Below are 19,515 nucleotides of genomic sequence, written 5' to 3'. Positions count from 1 at the left end.
GCCGGAGAGAACGTTGTAGTTGGTCTGGTCGATGATAAAAGATTTAACAATGCTTCGAGAGTTAAAGCTCAAACTCAATTTCAATTTCCGACATGATTTGAGTTGTGGCTTGTCGGTAAAGATTTGTAACATCAAGAGTTTCGTTTTGATAGGTCAACCATCCGAAACAATAGTCAAACAACGATTTATGCTATAAAGATGATTGATTTCAGTTGTGCTTCAATTTTTTTATCATTTTTAATCTTAGTCATTGGTGAAACTCAAAGGTGGCCTATAAATTTTAAGCTTTGTTTGATATCACAGTTGGTTTTAGCTACTCAACCAAAAAAATTATCAAATTTGTGTTTTCATTTTTCATTTTTTATTTTCATATTTTTTGAAAGTAATATCAAAAAGTCATTAAAATATGAAACCGGCAACAAATACTCCACTTTTGTTAACTTTAAGAAGGTAAAATCTTTGTTAAATTTCTTTTTATATTATTGAGTTACAAGAGAGCATCATCACGTATCACGGTATCACATCATCACTGCTGCTAAACGGCGACGTTTCAGTGAAGCGGACACCGAACCCTAACGACAACTCGAGGAAGAAGAACTAACCGCCAATAACATCTGAGGTATGTATCTCGAAGCTCCTTGATTTAGCAGAGGCCAAAGAACCCAAATCGTTGCAAGTCCCATTCAAATATCTTCTCTCCCGTATTTTTCCGTTCAATTCATCGTGTTCTCAGACTGTAATGGCTACACCTACCGACGATGGTTTGAAGAAGCTAGAATACCTCTCTCTCGTCTCCAAAGTCTGCAACGAACTCGAAACGCATATAGGCGTTGCTGACAAAGTGTTAGCGGAGTTCATCACCGAATTGGGAAGGGACTCGGAGACGGTGGACGAATTCGATGAGAAACTGAAGGAAAACGGTGCCGAGATGCCCGATTACTTCGTACGTACATTGCTGACCATCATTCACGCAATCCTCCCGCCCAAGCCCAAATCGGAGAAGGAACCCAAGAAGGTAAGCGATAAGAAGACGAAGTATGGTGCTTTAGCGATTGAAGATGGTAAGGATAGAGTGAAGGAGCTCGAAAAAGAAATTGAAATGGAGACTCGGGAGCGCCGAAGAGAGAAAGAGGAGCGAGAAGACGGTGCTGTTAGGCGCAGAGACGGAGATAGAGACAGGGACAGACGCAGAGATAGAGACAGGGATAGGAATGTGGACAGGGACATACGCAGAGATAGATACGACAGAGAATATAGGCATAGAGAGAAGGATTACGAAGAGGATGATGTTAGGGATAGAGGGAGGCACTGGGATCGGCATGACAGGCATGGAAGGGATGGTTATGAAGAGAATGGAGATGTTAGAAAGGATGGTGAACACAATAGGGACAGAAGGAATGGGCAAAACCGCACAGATGAGCCTGAATTGTATAAGGTGTATAAAGGGAGGGTATCGAGAGTGATGGACAGTGGATGCTTTGTGCAATTGACTGATATTAGAGGGAAGGAGGGATTGGTTCATGTCTCTCAGATGGCAACTAGGAGAATTGGAAATGCTAAGGATGTTGTGAAGCGGGATCAGGAGGTTTATGTGAAGGTGATTTCGGTTTCAGGCCAGAAGTTGAGCTTGTCTATGAGGGATGTTGATCAGAATACTGGGAAGGATTTGCTTCCTATAAAGAAGAGCTCAGACGATGATGCATACAGGAGTAACCCATCAGGGTCGAGGGATGGGCCAGTTACAAGGACAGGGCTTTCTGGGATCAGGATTGTGGAGGAGGAGGATTCTGTTCCGTCACGCAGGCCGCTGAAAAGAATGAGCTCCCCTGAAAAATGGGAAGCCAAACAGTTGATTGCTTCAGGAGTTTTCAGCGTTCAAGAATACCCAATGTATGATGATGAAGGGGATGGAGTATTATATCAGGAAGAGGGTGCTGAAGAGGAGCTTGAGATTGAGATGAATGAGGATGAACCAGCTTTTCTGCAAGGCCAGACCAGGTACTCTGTAGATATGTCACCCGTGAAGATATTTAAGAATCCAGAAGGCTCGTTGAGTCGTGCCGCGGCACTCCAATCTGCACTCATAAAAGAAAGGAGAGAAGTTCGGGAACAGCAGCAAAGGACAATGCTTGATTCGATACCAAAGGATCTTAACCGTCCTTGGGAAGACCCAATGCCAGAGACCGGTGAGAGACATCTTGCGCAGGAGCTTAGGGGCGTTGGCTTGTCAGCATATGACATGCCTGAATGGAAGAAGGATGCTTTTGGGAAAGCATTGACCTTTGGGCAGAGATCAAAACTCTCCCTCCAGGAACAAAGGCAGAGTTTGCCAATTTACAAGTTAAAGAAAGAGCTGATTCAGGCTGTGCATGACAACCAAGTTCTCGTAGTCATTGGTGAGACTGGTTCAGGTAAGACTACCCAGGTAACACAATATCTCGCTGAGGCAGGTTACACTACTAGGGGTAAGATAGGGTGTACTCAACCACGTAGGGTGGCTGCTATGTCTGTTGCTAAGCGAGTTGCTGAAGAATTTGGTTGTCGTCTTGGGGAGGAAGTTGGGTATGCTATTCGTTTTGAGGATTGCACTGGACCAGATACTGTAATCAAGTATATGACCGATGGTATGCTTCTTAGAGAGATTCTGATTGATGAGAATCTCTCCCAGTACTCTGTCATAATGCTTGATGAAGCTCATGAAAGGACAATCCACACTGATGTTCTCTTTGGATTGCTGAAAAAACTTGTAAAGCGGAGACCCGATCTTCGTTTGATCGTCACATCGGCCACATTAGATGCAGAGAAGTTTTCTGGGTATTTCTTTAACTGTAATATCTTCACAATTCCTGGGAGAACTTTTCCAGTGGAGATACTCTACACAAAACAGCCAGAAAGTGATTATCTGGATGCGGCTTTGATCACCGTCCTACAGATCCACTTGACAGAACCTGAAGGTGACATACTTGTCTTCTTGACTGGTCAAGAGGAGATTGATTTCGCATGCCAGTCTCTTTATGAGAGGATGAAAGGACTCGGTAAAAATGTTCCTGAATTGATTATTTTACCCGTTTATAGTGCCCTTCCTAGTGAAATGCAGTCGAGAATATTTGACCCTGCTCCCCCAGGGAAGAGGAAAGTGGTTGTGGCCACCAATATCGCTGAAGCTTCTTTAACCATAGATGGTATATTTTATGTGGTCGATCCTGGTTTTGCAAAACAAAATGTATATAATCCTAAGCAAGGGCTTGATTCTCTGGTCATAACTCCAATTTCACAGGCGTCAGCCAAGCAACGAGCAGGACGTGCTGGGCGTACTGGGCCTGGGAAATGTTACCGCCTCTACACTGAGAGTGCCTATCGAAATGAAATGTCACCTACCTCAATACCGGAAATCCAAAGGATAAATTTAGGGTTTACCACGCTCACAATGAAAGCCATGGGAATAAATGATCTCCTGTCTTTTGATTTTATGGATCCACCTTCACCCCAGGCTCTCATTTCTGCCATGGAACAGCTGTATACTCTAGGAGCTCTGGATGAGGAGGGGCTTCTAACTAAATTGGGTAGAAAAATGGCAGAATTTCCTCTTGAACCGCCACTATCTAAGATGTTACTGGCCAGCGTTGACCTTGGCTGTAGTGATGAGATCTTGACAATGATTGCCATGATTCAAACTGGGAACATCTTCTACAGGCCAAGGGAAAAACAAGCTCAAGCAGATCAGAAGAGGGCCAAGTTTTTCCAACCTGAGGGAGACCATTTGACTTTACTTGCTGTGTATGAGGCTTGGAAAGCTAAAAATTTCTCTGGGCCTTGGTGTTTTGAGAACTTTGTTCAGTCTCGATCCTTGAGAAGGGCACAGGATGTCAGAAAACAGCTTCTCTCTATCATGGATAAGTAAGTTCATCCAACTTCTATCTGTTTTAATCCTTACACTGTTGTTTTAAGCTGATCTTCACTTCATGTGTGTGTGTGTGTAATTTTTTGCTTCCTTGACATATTTTTGTTAGATATCTTTGTAACAGTCCATGTGTAAGATTGTCATCATATTCGATTAGGTTGTCTGAAAATTGTACCTAGCCTTTGTGAGTCTTGAAAGTTCCACATCGAATATGTATAGAATGGCTCAATACTACATCCTTAAGACTATAACCTTAACTTTGTGGGCCTTTTTGAGGGTGAAGTCGTGAAGCCTTGTTGGCCAAAGTGTGAAATTCTTCGCAAAATTGGATCAGGCCATTAGGGTGTTCCAACTAGTATCAGGGCCACAAACCCACATGGTCACAGGCCAAATAGGGGATCTGTGGCCTATGGAGAGGATATGGATAAGGGTGAGTTGTAATCTGACAAGGAGGTCAGTGATTTGAGTGGTTGGTATTGCAACACGCTAAAATCTCGCATCAGATATGTGGAGAATGTCTCAATACTAGCTTCATAATTGTGATCTTCCCGTTTGAGGAATTTTGTTCTTTTAATATGATGTTGGTTTCACCACTACAAATCTGGAAACGTTAATTGTGAACTATTCTGCTGCCTGCATTATGTAGTGAACCAGGCTTAGAGTTGTTCTTGTTTTTCCTGCCATTTCTGCAGTGATAGAGGAAGAGTGCTTCTAGAAATATGATTTGCTTAAATTTTGGTCCTAACTCTTGCTGATGATGCATTTCAGGTACAAATTGGATGTCGTAAGTGCTGGAAAGAATTTCACCAAGATAAGGAAGGCAATAGCAGCAGGGTTCTTTTTCCATGCGGCAAGGAAGGACCCGCAGGAAGGTTATCGAACCCTAGTTGAAAACCAGCCAGTTTATATCCATCCTAGCAGTGCTCTATTCCAGAGACAGCCAGACTGGGTTATCTACCACGAGCTGGTAATGACCACCAAGGAGTACATGCGTGAAGTAACGGTTATAGATCCCAAGTGGCTTGTGGAACTTGCACCAAGATTCTTTAAGGTGTCTGATCCCACGAAAATGAGCAAGCGCAAGCGTCAAGAACGCATTGAACCTCTCTATGACAGATATCATGAGCCAAATTCATGGCGTCTTAGCAAACGGCGTGCGTGAGTCCTTAATTCCTTATGCTATCAATGTCAACTGGCGTTGCATCTCTGTATGTTCTTTTTTGTAGATGTATATATTCTCTACATGGTTAACGAGCGTGTTTTGACCCATCTACGCCGCATCAATGCTATTTATGAAAAAAAAAATTTACCTATCCATACTTTTTTAGGAGATTGGTCGACTTCTCTCTTACTTTGTATTTGTTTCCCTTAATTGGATTTTTAATTGAAACTTGCCCACAAGTTAAAGGTTAGTGATAGTAGCCTGCTGAACTCGTATGCATTAGACAGAGAGATCTTTTGCATAAACTTCTTTGATATGTATAGATGTAGCCATGTAAGAACATGCTTAAGCATGAAGAAGGCAGAGATTGTTAAATCAATTACGGCTAAATCTCAATAGCAGGTATCCTTTACATCATACATGTTTTCTGTTCTTCTTTTCCGTTTTATTTTCTAATTACCTGGTTTGTTTCTGACAATCTCAGTAGCAGGTATCCAATTCATTTCTTGTGCTCTGTTTTGCAATTGCTCTTTGGGTGCTTGATTTATACTACGTGGCTTAGCAGATAGATGCTACAATTTAAACTTATGACAAGCTATTTCACTTTGGATTCCCAGACAAATCTTAAATGAAGGTTGGGATATGTTTTTGTTGTGAGGTCATAGTGCATTATATGAATCTATGCATGATATGTGATCATGTTCAGTGTTTGTCTAGGATTTTTTTTATGAATTTGTTTAGATGCAACAATATAGCGAAGCATTGTGGATTATCCTGTGTTTGTGTGGTTTTTCATGTTTCTTTATCTCAACAGGTTCATAATTTGTTGAACATCAGGCATTGGCTACGCTAAGAGTTATTACGATTAAATTTACCGTCTCAGTCAACGACCCCTTGTTGGTTGTTCGATTTATGCACCCAAACGATAGGGGTTGTGGATTCTATTTTTAAGAAGGAAAAAAAAAACAATGAAACCAATTAATACTTTGCACTCTATCCTAAGAGTTAACGTGATCACGTTCATCATTTCAACCAACAATGGATCAAATTAACCATCTCAACTAACGACTCATTATTGGTGATTCGATCTATGCGCCCAAAGGGTCATGATTGTGGATTGAAGTGGATTCTAATGTTAAGATTAAAAAAAAAAACAGTTAAACCAATCGATACTTTGCAGGGTTAATATAATTTGTCTCATCTGAAGATTGATCATGTTTAAATTTGGTAACCAAATGCTCAACAGGCCTCGATTGATTGGGCCTAATCTTCTAGACTTTCTAGCCGTCTAAGTTGGTTTTAGATGGGCTAGTGGGCTGGGCATATTTCAACTTGGACGTGGAATAATGAACGAGTTGGGGCCTAATGGAGATGTTTGTTTTTATGTAATAAAAATGCAGGTTGGTGATTGACAATGTTTAGTCTATTTGTTTTAGTTTTTGCTAATCATGACTAAATTTGGACATAATTATCAGATAATTACGTTTGATTAGCATGTCCAGCTAACACCACTACCATTACTAATACTAATGTTGTCTAATCAACTAGTAGCTACTCCTAGCAGTTGTATGTACTAGTTCTACTTATCTAATGCCGTCCCTTTTGCACGTTATAACTACTCGAGTTAGATTTTCATTATAAATAATATTTTTGCGGTTATCTACTAAGTTTTGGTTCAACTTATCATGTTGTCAGGTAAGAAATTTTTATGCGCGCATGTCTAATGACTTTAATTTAGACTCATATCAAATGTTTAAAAGACAAACTCTATGATATCGTTCTCGGTTAAAAAAATCGAATCTAAATGTAGAACTACTATGATATGCACAATTGGTAAATAGATTTGACATGTCAATACATGTACAAATAATGTCACTAGTTTGTAAGGAAGCAGAACTGGGTAGAACAAGTGACAGAAACCAAACCAAATTCAGAATACCAAAGCTACGGTCAAATGTTTGTTCTTCATTTCCTGACAGTACTTTACTTTCCCCCAATTTTATTCACCCGAAGTACACCCTCATTTTAAAAAATTACTCAAACTCTAATTGTTGTAATTAAGTAATTAATTTCATCTGCTACGACAAAGAGGTTAACTATGTTTATTGTGGTTCAAGCATGACAGTGGAGGAGCTTCAAGAACAAGAGTATTTACTAGTGATGAATTTCTCTCGAGTTCAATCATATGGACTCGAAATATATTGAATTTGATTCTCTCATGAAACTATATTTTTATAATTATGTATTAGATTTTGACTTAATTTATCTTATTATAACGTAAAAAAAAAAAAAAAACTTATGTACACACGATTTTGAAGCGGAGAATGATTTTGGGGTTTGTTCGATCGCATAATTTTGTCCCTGCCGACGCTGTCGGTTTCTTGTAATTAAAAGTCGATGACTAGCCTAAGCAATCCGGGTTTCATGAAACGTGGTTGCTTTTTAACGACACGTGTTCAACAGATTGTGGTCCCTACACGACAAAAATGTCTCCCATAGATTGGTAACGTGTGAATGTGATGAAGTGGGAACCACATGTTTTTTTTGTTTCCTTCTAATTTCACCATTGATGTTTGAATATTAACAACACATAATAATAATATAATATGTGGCGAAATTATTTTAAGTTTTAAACTTGTGATCTCTTAGTTTGTACTCCTACAATTCTATCACTAAACCATATATATTCGACTGTAATTCATTGACTCGCACAATAGCTCATAAGTCACGTGTCGAAAAATGATACAATAATCTCTCATCATCGCCCGAGTCTTTCTCCTAAAAATTTGTGGTTGGCTATATGAATTTATGAAAAAATTAATGGAAATCCACTATGTATTTTCGTTTTCACCATCCATTTATATTCAAGATCATATTTTCATCGATGCCATCCAAAAAAAAAATTCATCGACTCTTATTGAATCCATATCCTTTATTACTATTTCAAACCATATTTTTTTTAGGTATTCCTCTTTGCTTTTTACTATTTTCTATATAAATTTTCTCGATTCTTCCAATAGCACAAGCAAATCTGAACCGTCAACAAAAATTTTTATAAAAAAAATGAGATCAATGAATTAAGTTGTCAAGTAAGTTGTTGCAGCAGACAAATACACTGCAACAACAATTAGATCGATCAATCAAAAGACAGCTTCTGCTTGTGAACTGGTCTATTGCAGTTCCAGCTACATATAGTTAAAAATGTATGTTGTCAAAGTATTTGCATTTATTGTTTTAGTAACGTACTTGAGTCTCCAGGGATTTTAGATGAATTTTAAAAAAGAGATCTTCTTAAAATAAATTAAATTTCGTATGTTATTTAAATGAGTTTGAGATTATTATAATATTAATAGTTTTTAAAAAATATGAGGTTACGTAGATTTGGAGTCTCTAGATTGCCGCCCTTGTTGCCCACTCCAGCGAGGCCCCTGACTGTATGTGATAAAAAACAAACAAGCCTTTGTCCTTTATCACCTCCTCGAGTAATTCTTTTCCAATATCAATTTTTTTTCCTGGCATCGGTTAAAGAGAGTTCGTATCTGGTGGTGCATTGTTGTTCTTCCTCTACTTTTCTTCAAAGTTAATTATTTTGTTTCTGAAGCTGAATTTCCTTTATTTTATTTATAGCTTGTACTTTACAATTTCCAAACGCCGGAAAACGACCCTTTAACCTTCCAGAAAACGACATAGATTCCCTCTTCTTAGAAGTTAGATCCCTAAAATCCAATGTAAGAATCTACTTGTCAATTTTTCATAGGCAAATAAAAAATATATACAGTTATATATATACATATACATATATATATAGAATAATGCTTAAGACCCCAAAAAGTGACCCCCATTTAATTTGGAGTGTTGGATATGAAGTAGGTCCTACATATGTGTTTTTAATCAATGATTATTTTAATGCCACATAGATTTAGGGGAGTTTTGGAGATGATATTTTGGGAGTCTTTAGCATTGTCCATATATATATATATATTACCATACATGTTTATTCTTTAGATATATAATATGAATTTAAATTCAAACTATTGGATTTGCATGCATATAAGTTTCTCACCTAATGATAGAATTAATCTAAAACTTAGCGCGTGACCACCTGCATGCAGATAAATTTTTCACCTGACGATAAAGTTAGTTCGGTCAAAACAAAACGTGTTACCACAAAGGTAATAATACGAATCCACACAAAATGGGTTGATTTTATTATTAAGTCGTGGGCATCAATGGTGGTTAATAGACCCAATGTTGTTGTAATGTCACATTCTTCATTTCATTAATTAAGTATTCTTGATCATGTAAAACTTATTCTAAATAAGGCTTTGGTCAAAGATTAGGCTGTTAATTAGCATCCAATAACCTAATCACCCGAGATTTCCTACTGGGGCCTGATTAGAAGATTGTGATATGATTCACGGCCCAGCTATATTAATGCATGGGAGGCCCATGCGGTGGCAGCAGAAGGGGCTTGGGCACACCACTTTTAAAAAAACATTTATTGGCTGTAGTTGAGTTGACTAGCGACGTTGCGAGGGGGGGGGGGGGGGGGGGGGGGGGGAGCTGGAATCGTTTTAATGAGATTGTCTGAAATTAATTAAATCTCAGTCATCTATTTCATCTAATGGCCGACATTAAATCTCAGCCACATATTCCAGTGAGAGAAGGTGGTCCAAAGCCGTAAACATATAGGTTTGTTGGAGAGTGTGTTACGTTTCGACCTCTTGTGGTGTGATGAGGTGAGATGAAATTATAAAAAGTGTTTAACGAGTTATTAAAAATAATGTGGGGATAAAAGTAACAGTTATTTTAATTGACATTAATTAATTTTTTGTAAAAAATATAAATGGATAATTAAATTGATTGAGAGACAAATTGGAAAAAAAAATATCGTGTTTTGTCATTGAAAATATGGTCAATCGTGTTGCATTGTTAGTGGAAGCAGCTCCCTATAGCTATAGTTTCATATTCGAACCTACCGTTGTGTGATGACACCATAATACACCACTATGTCAAACACTTTTTTTGCATGAATGTGGTGTGTTCAAGCCAAATGTTCTCGTACACAAATAAAGTCATAACTTTTCAAATATCGGATCATTTTGTTGCTTCTCACTTGAAGGGTAAATTTGTTATTATGATGATTAGATAGGGCTAAATTTGTCAATCAAACACGCTTTGTCTATCACATCGTGTCAAAGATTTTACGGGTCAAATCGTAGAACTCGAGAGGTTAAAAATTTGATTCTTTATTCTTATAGTCACACGTTAGATTTTGCCCAGGCTTATGTTTTTGTTATGTGAAAAACTTATGTGTGTGCGAGGCTGATAGTCAAGTTTAGACTCATATTGAATATTAAATATTTAAAGATTTTCACGGGTCAAATTGTAGAACTCGAGGGGTAAAAAGGTTTGATTCTTTATTCCTGTGGTTACGCGTTGAATTTTGATTCAACTTGTGTTTTTGTTAGGTGGAAAATTCATGTGTGTGTGGGCTGAGGCCGAGTTTAGACCTATATTGATATTGAAAGGACAAGTACGTGTTGTTTTCGGTTATTAAAAAAGTGTTCAACACTACATATATAAAATACAATTGAAAAAATTAATTAAATAAATATATTTCATATCTGTTGCCTTTTTAAATTTGTACTTCGTAAAATATAATAATTTAAAGGTGATTTGTTTTATAGCCTCTGCTACTGCAAGTCTGCAACTTCTTGGCTTTTTAAGTGACACCTAAGTCCGAATATCTCACCCCAACCACCAGCACTACAATCTCCACCACCATAACCACCACTCCTCCGCCACTAATCATATCATCGACGGTAATCAAAACTAACTGAAGTAGGTTCCCTAATTTCAGATCTTATTACCTCGAGCATTAAGCTCTACCTGAATCTTGAAACCTCAATCCAGTGACATTTTCTCCGATCTTCCTATCCATTTCGGACCAACATTTTTCTGGTGAGTGGATTTTTCTTAATCGGAGGGTTCGATACTTTGTATGGTGTGCGTTGTTTTCGGTTGTGATTGGTTAATGGTGAGTAAATTGAAAGGGGAGAGGGAGCCGGTTGTTTGCGTGTTTCGTTTGCTTGTGCTGTATTGAAGCCAATGTTTGGTTTTATTTGAACTTTCTTCTTTACATTTGTCAAAGTAGCTATTATGTCTCCCTCTCCCTCTCTCTGTGTCGGTGATGGGGGTTCTGCTCAGTATTTCTTACTATTTCATGCCCAGTTTTGCTTCTCTCTATTTTCATTCTCTGCCATTATCCTCTTCTCTCTATATTGGGTTCTGGAAAAAAGTGTGGCTGCTCTAGTCTCCGCATGTCAGTATTTCCTCAACGGAAATCTCTGTTTCGGTTCTTCGTTTTGTCATACGCTTTTAGTACTCATTGAGGTTTTGATTGTTGTGTATCTGTTTAATTGGATCCCATTTGGGTAAGAAACTGAAACTATGACTTCTTAAATTTCGAAGAGCTAATGCGTGGCTTTTAATAGATTATCAATCGATTAATTAACTTTTAATTCTACATTTTCTATGATTGATTGTGTTTAATGCTGACATTAAGCTAAGGTTGCTGTAATTAGAGATCTTGCCAATTGCTTTCACCATCTGACTCATCTCTGGCTTGCTTATCCGGTTCATAGTTCTTCAATTAAATTGCATTGAAATATCTTTTGAATGTCTTGATATAAAGCCTTGAAATTCTTTTTGATATTGATCAATGCATGCCATTCTATGCTTTCTTTTTTTTCAAAATTTTTTTGTGATGTTTAGAATTTAATTTCACTGCACCAATTTGTTAATCATCAGTTACTTGCACAGGTTCCTACCCTTTTAAAAAAAATTTTCCAGTTCTAATGAATGCCGTCTGCATTGCATTTGTGACATGGTTTTGTGATTAAATTGGGGCTGGTTAACTATCAATGTTCTTTTATTTGCCTCAAAATTTCTGGAGACGCAAATCCTTTGTCGGTGCGGGGACTCCTCTGCTGAAAGGGATAGACACTACCAAGCCACAAGTTTAGGCGGTTTTGCTGGAGGCTAGTTTCAGTTCATTAAATGTGATTGCTCAAAATATTGCAATAGGAAATGGAGTGATCCTTTTTTTTGTACCCAATTGGTTAACACTTAACACACATATTGTTTTCAAATTGAAATTCAGTAGCAACAACTTACTGGTTTTGGTTATTGGTTTCGATGGAAGGAAATGTATTATTGTTTGAGTTTATGGTCTCACGCTTAATATAGAGATTTGGTGCCACTAGTATCTAGACGTTGCTTGTTCTTTTATATTCTTCAACTGATTTTGGGGCATTTTAAATTTTTAGCAGAGTTGTGCAAACTTTAAAGTGTAAGATGGATCGCCGGAGCTGGCCCTGGAAGAAAAAGTCATCTGACAAGGCTGACAAAGTTGCCGTTGCAAATGCCGCGGCAGCAGATGCTGCTGCTGCTTTGGCATCTACCGGATCTAAGGATGAGCAGGTATATTAATGGAAATCAGGGATATAATTTAATGCGTTACCTTTGTGCTTTTCTTTAGTACTTGTCTCTGTTCTAAACCGCGTAGTATTCTTCTATCAGTTTTATACAAGTTAGCTCTCCTATGACAGCAATTTAGTTCCTTGAATATACTGATCATCTGGTTCTTGAGCAGCCTCCCAACTTACTTGAATACTTGATGTGTCTGCAAGTTGAGCAGTTTCTTGAACTGATTTGACAACTGTACCTTGAATCGTGAGTAAATTTGAGCATTGTTGTTCACTATGTACAAACCGGTGTATCTGAGATTATTGCTGTGATGAAGTTTTGTTTTTTTCTCTATTATACAGTTCTACCAATTTAAGATTATGCATATCATAGGAAATTTTCTTAAAAAATATATTCCTTTTAGGATGAGACCAAAATTTTTTCTTCAGGCTGAACTCCATTCCATTACATTTCGATCTTAAAGAATTCCTGATCTGGTCTCTGCATACTCACAAAGTCACAATATATTTTACCAAGAAACTTTTAGAGAAACTGGAAATGCTGCTATCATACTGATGAGTGAAACCATCAGCATATGGCATCATCGCCATTATCCCAATAAATTGGGGTCTGTTACATGAATCCACACAAGATGCTATTAATGAAATATGAAATGCAAACTGACATGATCAAAATATCAAAAGCAACATATTTCATTGTGGTCAATTATAAATTTTTTCTTCTGTAAGTGGAGTTCCAATGAGCCGCAAATCTTTCATGCATGTATACTGATTAGGTTAACTGTATGCCAACTTATTGTAGTATGGCTATCTAGGGTTATTACCTTTACTTGTCTGAAAGTATTCCTCTTCTGTGGTCAGGATAACTACAAAAAGCCAAACTATGTTCAAATTTCTGTGGAGTCGTACACGCATCTTACTGATTTGGAGGATCAAGTGAAGATATATGAAGAACAAGTTCAGTCACTGGAGGGCCAGATCCAGGAATTGGATGAAAGGCTGTCTGCGGCTCATTCAGAGATGACTACAAAAGAAGGCCTGGTGAAACAACATGCTAAAGTTGCTGAAGAAGCAGTATCAGGTATGAAATATTTGACATTGTGACGGTATGATGACCTTGTCTAATCAGTATTGGATCGAATTTTTCATTAGGTTGGCTACTTCTCTGCCTGCAGGTTGGGAAAAGGCTGAAGCAGAAGCTTTGGCATTGAAGAATCATCTGGAGACTGTTACACTTTCAAAACTCACTGCTGAAGATCGGGCATCACATCTAGATGGTGCTCTTAAGGAGTGCATGTGGCAGATACGTAATCTAAAGGAGGAGCATGAACAGAAATTGCAGGAAGTTTCTCTTATCAAGACCAAGCAATGGGACAAAATTAGACTTGAGCTTGAAGCAAAGATAGGCAATTTAGACCAAGAGCTCCTGAAAGCTGCCGCTCAAAATACAGCAATTTCAAGGTCATTGCAAGAGCGTTCTAACATGCTCATCAAGATAAGTGAAGAGAAGTCACAAGCTGAGGCTGAAATAGAACTTTTGAAGAGCAATATCGAATCTTGTGAAAGAGAAATAAATTCATTTAAATACGAACTTCACGTCGTTTCCAAAGAACTAGAAATCCGTAATGAAGAGAAGAATATGAGCATGAGATCTGCAGAAGTGACTAACAAGCAGCATATGGAGGGTGTAAAGAAAATAGCTAAGCTTGAAGCAGAGTGCCAAAGATTACGTGGTCTTGTGAGGAAGAAGTTGCCTGGTCCTGCTGCATTTGCCCAAATGAAGCTAGAAGTTGAAAATTTGGGCCGTGATTATGGAGAAACTAGAAATAAAAGATCCGCTGTTAAGCCATCTAGCCCTCATTTGTCCCCAGTTACCGAATTCTCCCTTGACAATGTACAGAAATTTCAGAAAGAAAATGAGTTTCTCACAGAACGCTTATTGGCTATGGAAGAAGAAACAAAGATGCTGAAAGAAGCTTTGGCAAAGCGTAATGGTGAATTGCAGGCTTCAAGGAATTTGTGTGCTAAGACAGCCAGTAAGCTTCAAATTTTGGAAGCACAACTTCAAATCTGCAATCAACCAGAAAATTACTTGAGTAATAATGCCAGCAATCCACCAAGCGTGACATCCATGTCTGAAGATGGAAATGATGATGAGCGAAGTTGTGCCAACTCTTGTGCAACTGCAATGATGTCTGAAATCTCTCAATTTAAGAAGGAAAAGATCGATGAGAAGTCAAACAGGGCTGAAACTGGAAAGCACTTGGAGCTTATGGATGACTTCTTGGAGATGGAGAAGTTGGCTTGCTTATCTAATGATTCAAATGCTAATGGTCCCATCACTATTTCATACACTTCTAACAATAAGATATCAGAAAGTGTGAATCATGTGTCAGGAGATCCCACTCTTGGCAAGGATTCACCGTCAAAGCAGCATCTTGATTTGGATCCATCAGCTGACCATGTATCCTCTGATAAGGATTTGTCAGTAGTTACTTCTGGAAATGATGCAGATGAGTTGCTAGCGACTAGGCTCCAATCAAGAATTTCAATGGTATTTGAGTCTAAGTCGAGGGATACTGGCTTGGGGAGAATTGTGGAGGATATCAAACAAATTATGCAGGAAGCACAAGATACTAAGTTTCAGCCATCAGTTAATTGTATTTCTGATGAAGTACATTGTTCTGATGCTTTAGGTAGCGATGCAGAATTAACAGCAGAGAAGGATATCTCATCGTCACAAGCCAGTAATGTCGCTACAGAGACTCTGCATAAACCAAGCCAAGACTTGGCAGATGCCATTTCACAGATTAATGATTTCATATTGTTTTTGGGTAAAGAAGCCATGATTGTTCACGACACTTGTTCCGATAACAATGAATTGAGTAAAAAAATTGCGGAATTCTCAGTCACATTCAATAAGATTTCATGTGGCAGTATACTGTTGGATGATTTCATTTTTGACCTTTCTCACGTGTTAGCTAAAGCCAGTGAGCTCAGATTTAATATACTGGGCTTTAAGAACAGTGATGCAGAACCTAATAGTCCTGATTGCATAGATAAGGTTGCTCTCCCAGAAAACAAGATGGTTCAGATTCTTCAGAAGGAACGGTCCGGAGGAATGTATCAGAATGGCCATGCCGTCATTTCTAGTTCTACCTCTGACCCTGAGGTTCCAGATTATGGGAATTTAGTTCCAAGCTATGAGTCAAATGCCAGATCATGCAAATTCTCATTAGAGGAATTTGAAGAGTTGAGATCAGAGAAAGATAGCATGGCAATAGATCTGGTTAGATGCACAGAAAATCTGGAAATGACAAAGTCTCAGTTGCATGAAACTGAACAGCTTTTAGTGGAAGTCAAGTTGCAATTGGTTTCTGTTCAAAGGTCAAACAGCTTGGCTGAGACGCAGCTGAAATGTATGGCAGAGTCTTATCGGTCACTAGAAGCATGTGCAGAGGAATTGGAAACTGAGGTGAATCTTCTACGAATGAAAACAGAAACATTGGGAAATGAGCTTCAGGATGAAACAAGGAGGAGTCTGGATGCCACGGAAAGATGCAATGAACTTCAAGAGCAATTGAAAAGGTTGGTATAAAACTGTGACTTTAGGCTGTTTGCATCTGTCTGTATATAGTATCATACTGACGCACCTGCCTTTTTCTAAGATCAGGTTAAGCTGATATGACAGGTGTTCTCAGAAACGAGATTCAAAGCTATTCAATTTTTTTAGGCCATTACACATCTTTAATATATCAAAATGATTTTTTTTCTTTATATCTAGATGAAGGGATTTGGTGATGGGCCTTGGGCTAAGATATGGTTTTGGTTTTTAAAATGCTGTATTTAGTGCAATTATGTGATGCTTAATTTTCTATCTAACTTGTGCTTATTCTTGTATTGCTAGGAAGGAGAGCTGCTCTGTTTGTTCTTCAGCATCTGATAATGATGTCAAGATGAAACAGGTGAGTCTGTTTTTTTTTACGTTTCCTGAAATTGAACATTGCCAAACAGCATTGATTGCCGCAATGGCTTAGTGGATATTTAGGAAACAACTAGGGAAATAATTGCATATTCTCACATCTCAGATCTGAAAGAAATTTCATATGCATACTTCCGAAAACAAGGATTTGTGAATAGACATCTCATCATAGTACTCTTGTACATTATCATTGCGCTGCAAGCAAAGAAATTTACCATGAGAATGTTTATTTAGTGGTTTTGTTGAACATTTTTTCAATTTCTATGAATATGCGATTAAGTAGTGTTAAGGTGCAGTTCTGTCCCTTTAATAGTTTCATGCACTGAATGAAAGTGCCTCGCGGAGCTAGTCCTCTGGACTCTGGTACGTATAGGCAAATATGTTGATGGACAGTGGACGTAGAATTCTAACTTGAAATTTGGATGAGTCATCTCTTGAAATTAAAGTTTTACATGCATCTTGACAGACAACTCAATTTTTTCAGTTTCTTAATTGATGATTCTGTCATTGGGAAGAGATAAATATCAAGCAGTACAAGTGTACAACCATTAATCATTTTTCTTTGGGTGAAGGTCGCATGCAATTTTTCCCTTTATTTTTTTTTACTTTTAACAAAATTTCAGGTTTAGACTCTTAGCTTGGGTTTTTTTTGCCATTTCACTGTTCCATGTAGTCATATGCAGTAGACATTGCAAATGTGTTTGAACTGGCAAAATCTTGGAATATTATATACGTTGCTGATTATGTCGTGAGAAGAGGCAATTTTATTTTCTGACCTTCATGTTTCCAGTTATAGGATCTCATCTTGACAATAAATGGATAGTGTAGTTGGATTTTAAAGACATAGTTAATAAATTTGGCATTTGTTTGAGGTGAAAAAAATGGTCTTGTGTGCCGCGTTCAAAACCTGAAATTCCTGTTTCATTTTCTCCATTTCATATTATTATGTTCCTCTTTACTGCTAAAAAAAACCTGAAATTGTTTTTTCATATCATAGGATCGAGAGATAGCGTCAGCCACAGAGAAGCTGGCAGAATGTCAGGAGACCATATTTCTTCTAGGCAAGCACTTGAAATCACTTCGTCCTCAAACAAAGCTCATCGGATCTCCACACAATGAGAGCAGTCAAAGGGGTGAAGGATTCACCGAGGAGGAACCTACTTCCAGTGGTATGAAGTTGCAGGATTTTGATCAAGCCGAGATGGAAACCCCTGCTTCTCCTAATCTGCAAAGAGTAGGTGCCGAGTCTCCCATCTATTCACGCAATCAATCAGATACTGAAGTAGACCTCCTGAGATCACTGACCAGTTCAAAGCATCCAATACACAGGTCTTCTGGTTCTTCTACTCCAACTCCAGAAAAACAATCAAGGGGATTTAAAAGATTCTTCTCTTCAAATGGAAAGAACGGTCAGTAGGCTTGCAGCTCGCAAGCATGGTTATTTGGTAAGCACAAGAGATGGAGTCAATATCTATCATTGTGTGAGTCTTATTAGAATCACTTTGCTAGGTTGTGCAGCTAATCACTTGGGCAGCAATAATACCCTCCAATGTCCTCCTCCCAAGTGATTTTTTTTGTAATTAGTGACTGTAGATGGCATACATATCTTAATTTCTTTGTTACTGTGGCTTCTTAATTGGGTTTACTAAACTTAAACCTTAATCAGTATATATATATATATTCTGTGTCAGTCTTTAGTTTTTCTCTTTCAAGTTGGACAGGGATTCCATTGAAAACAGACTAACCCCATCACATGTGGCTAGTGACAAGTAGTCTAAAACCCATTTCAGACTCATCCTTTCCCTTTTCCTTGGAAGTTTGATCAAATTTGGTGGCTGACCAACCTTATGATCCAAAGTCCTACTCAGAAGAATTGCCAGAGCCAGGTCGTGGAGCTATCGTTTTTGCACCTGCCTAACGCACCGTAATCAGACAACACATAACCAACGCAGAACACACAGCCAGACGACCCAGTGCTTCAATACTGCCACAAGCCAGGGGGCCCAAACTGCCACAGTCAGGCCTGTTATGTCTATGGACCGAATAAGTACAAATTTAATTGATAATTGGAGGGTGCGCCAGGCCCAAGCTGTAGTGCAACGCATGGGCGACGCTTGAAGCCCCAGTAGCAAGCTACTGTGATGGGCTTCCCCTTTAAAAAACTAATTTAATATCATGTGGACCGATGGCCCACGTATCAGATATTAAACTGATAAGAACAGATACTACACTTGATCTTAGCCAAAAGGCCGAGAAAGGTATGAGTTATTCCTGGGCTTCTATGAGCTTTTAAAGCACCTTTCCCTGTGCTTCTTTTCCTCTCTTTACGATGTGGGAGTTTGAAACTTATGTAGAGTCTCTCGACTTCAATTCCTTCCTGCCTTAAAATTTGAAAGAGAGTGAAGCAGCTTCATCTTTCAATCAAATAAGATTTCTTCTCCGAACAAAAAACCCAGAAAAGGTCGCCTAAACCCTGACTTTATATGTGTATATATATATACATAGTTGATCTTCTTCTTCTCATCTGAGCATTGATGTTAAAGACTGAAAAAAAACACTTACTCACAAGGGATTGTGAGACCCATGTCATGGTCAAATCCAAACTCCTCTTCTGCTTGTTGAAGCAAGCTTTGAAACTCAGGTATGGAGTCTATAGACAAGAAAGATATAGGCAGAATGTGTCTGCTTCTGTTCTCGCCAAGATATACAACAAAATGACCCTTTGGGACTTCCAAAGGTAGTCCTGATTCTTATCTTTGTAACCATGTTTTAAATTGAACACGACATCATACAATTTTACCTTTTGGATATCTAATACGGACTTAAACTTGGGTCATCAAACCCGAGCGCATAAAATTTTTCCACTTGACGACATGGTAAGATAGGCTACAGCCCAACATGTGGCACAAAAATATTACTCATAGTGAGAATCAAAGTTAGGACATTCAGAGTCCATACGATTTGGCCCCAAAGGATAAAG

At 38.3% G+C, this 19,515-nt stretch overlaps 3 protein-coding genes and 1 non-coding gene across 6 annotated transcripts; 2 read left to right on the top strand and 2 right to left on the bottom strand.

Annotated features, from left to right (window-relative positions):
* The first annotated feature begins 495 nt into the window (after positions 1-495).
* Positions 496-5,442, top strand: LOC120010863 (probable pre-mRNA-splicing factor ATP-dependent RNA helicase DEAH5). The gene is made up of 2 exons (XM_038861757.1): positions 496-3,897; positions 4,670-5,442. The coding sequence occupies exons 1-2, from the start codon at positions 740-742 to the stop codon at positions 5,061-5,063; spliced, it is 3,552 nt and encodes a 1,183-aa protein (XP_038717685.1). The 5' UTR covers positions 496-739; the 3' UTR covers positions 5,064-5,442.
* Positions 5,443-10,771: 5,329 nt separating this feature from the next.
* LOC120010129 (filament-like plant protein 4) lies at positions 10,772-18,222 on the top strand. 3 transcript variants are annotated; one of them, XM_038860834.1, is made up of 6 exons: positions 10,772-11,027; positions 12,398-12,548; positions 13,415-13,634; positions 13,729-16,141; positions 16,461-16,518; positions 17,533-18,222. In XM_038860834.1, the coding sequence occupies exons 2-6, from the start codon at positions 12,423-12,425 to the stop codon at positions 17,950-17,952; spliced, it is 3,237 nt and encodes a 1,078-aa protein (XP_038716762.1). In that variant the 5' UTR covers positions 10,772-11,027; positions 12,398-12,422; the 3' UTR covers positions 17,953-18,222. The 3 variants fall into 3 exon arrangements, with proteins under 3 accessions (XP_038716762.1, XP_038716761.1, XP_038716763.1); XM_038860833.1 differs by having other exon boundaries at positions 12,395-12,548; XM_038860835.1 differs by lacking the exon at positions 10,772-11,027 and adding an exon at positions 12,721-12,800 and having other exon boundaries at positions 12,408-12,548.
* A 381-nt stretch (positions 18,223-18,603) lies between these two features.
* Positions 18,604-18,797, bottom strand: LOC120011602. The gene has a single exon (XR_005471055.1). It is a non-coding gene; the product is annotated as a U2 spliceosomal RNA (small nuclear RNA).
* A 296-nt stretch (positions 18,798-19,093) lies between these two features.
* Positions 19,094-19,410, bottom strand: LOC120010467 (auxin-responsive protein SAUR50-like). Its single transcript, XM_038861265.1, has 2 exons — positions 19,401-19,410; positions 19,094-19,284 (listed from the first exon to the last, which is right to left on the bottom strand). The coding sequence occupies exons 1-2, from the start codon at positions 19,408-19,410 to the stop codon at positions 19,094-19,096; spliced, it is 201 nt and encodes a 66-aa protein (XP_038717193.1).
* Between the last annotated feature and the right edge of the window lie 105 nt (positions 19,411-19,515).

Source organism: Tripterygium wilfordii, chromosome 12, assembly GCF_013401445.1.
Source record: "Tripterygium wilfordii isolate XIE 37 chromosome 12, ASM1340144v1, whole genome shotgun sequence".
NCBI classification, from domain to species: domain Eukaryota; kingdom Viridiplantae; phylum Streptophyta; class Magnoliopsida; order Celastrales; family Celastraceae; genus Tripterygium; species Tripterygium wilfordii.
Note: the sequence above shows the minus strand (reverse complement) of the source record. Positions and strands in the feature narration are given on the sequence as shown.

Coding starts and splice junctions, on each gene's coding strand:
- LOC120010863 (XM_038861757.1), top strand. CDS start 740: ATGGCTACACCTACCGACGATGGTTTGAAGAAGCTAGAATACCTCTCT. Junction 3,898..4,669: donor CTTCTCTCTATCATGGATAA/GTAAGTTCATCC, acceptor GATGCATTTCAG/GTACAAATTGGATGTCGTAA.
- LOC120010129 (XM_038860834.1), top strand. CDS start 12,423: ATGGATCGCCGGAGCTGGCCCTGGAAGAAAAAGTCATCTGACAAGGCT. Junction 16,142..16,460: donor CTTCAAGAGCAATTGAAAAG/GTTGGTATAAAA, acceptor TTGTATTGCTAG/GAAGGAGAGCTGCTCTGTTT. Junction 16,519..17,532: donor ATGATGTCAAGATGAAACAG/GTGAGTCTGTTT, acceptor TTCATATCATAG/GATCGAGAGATAGCGTCAGC.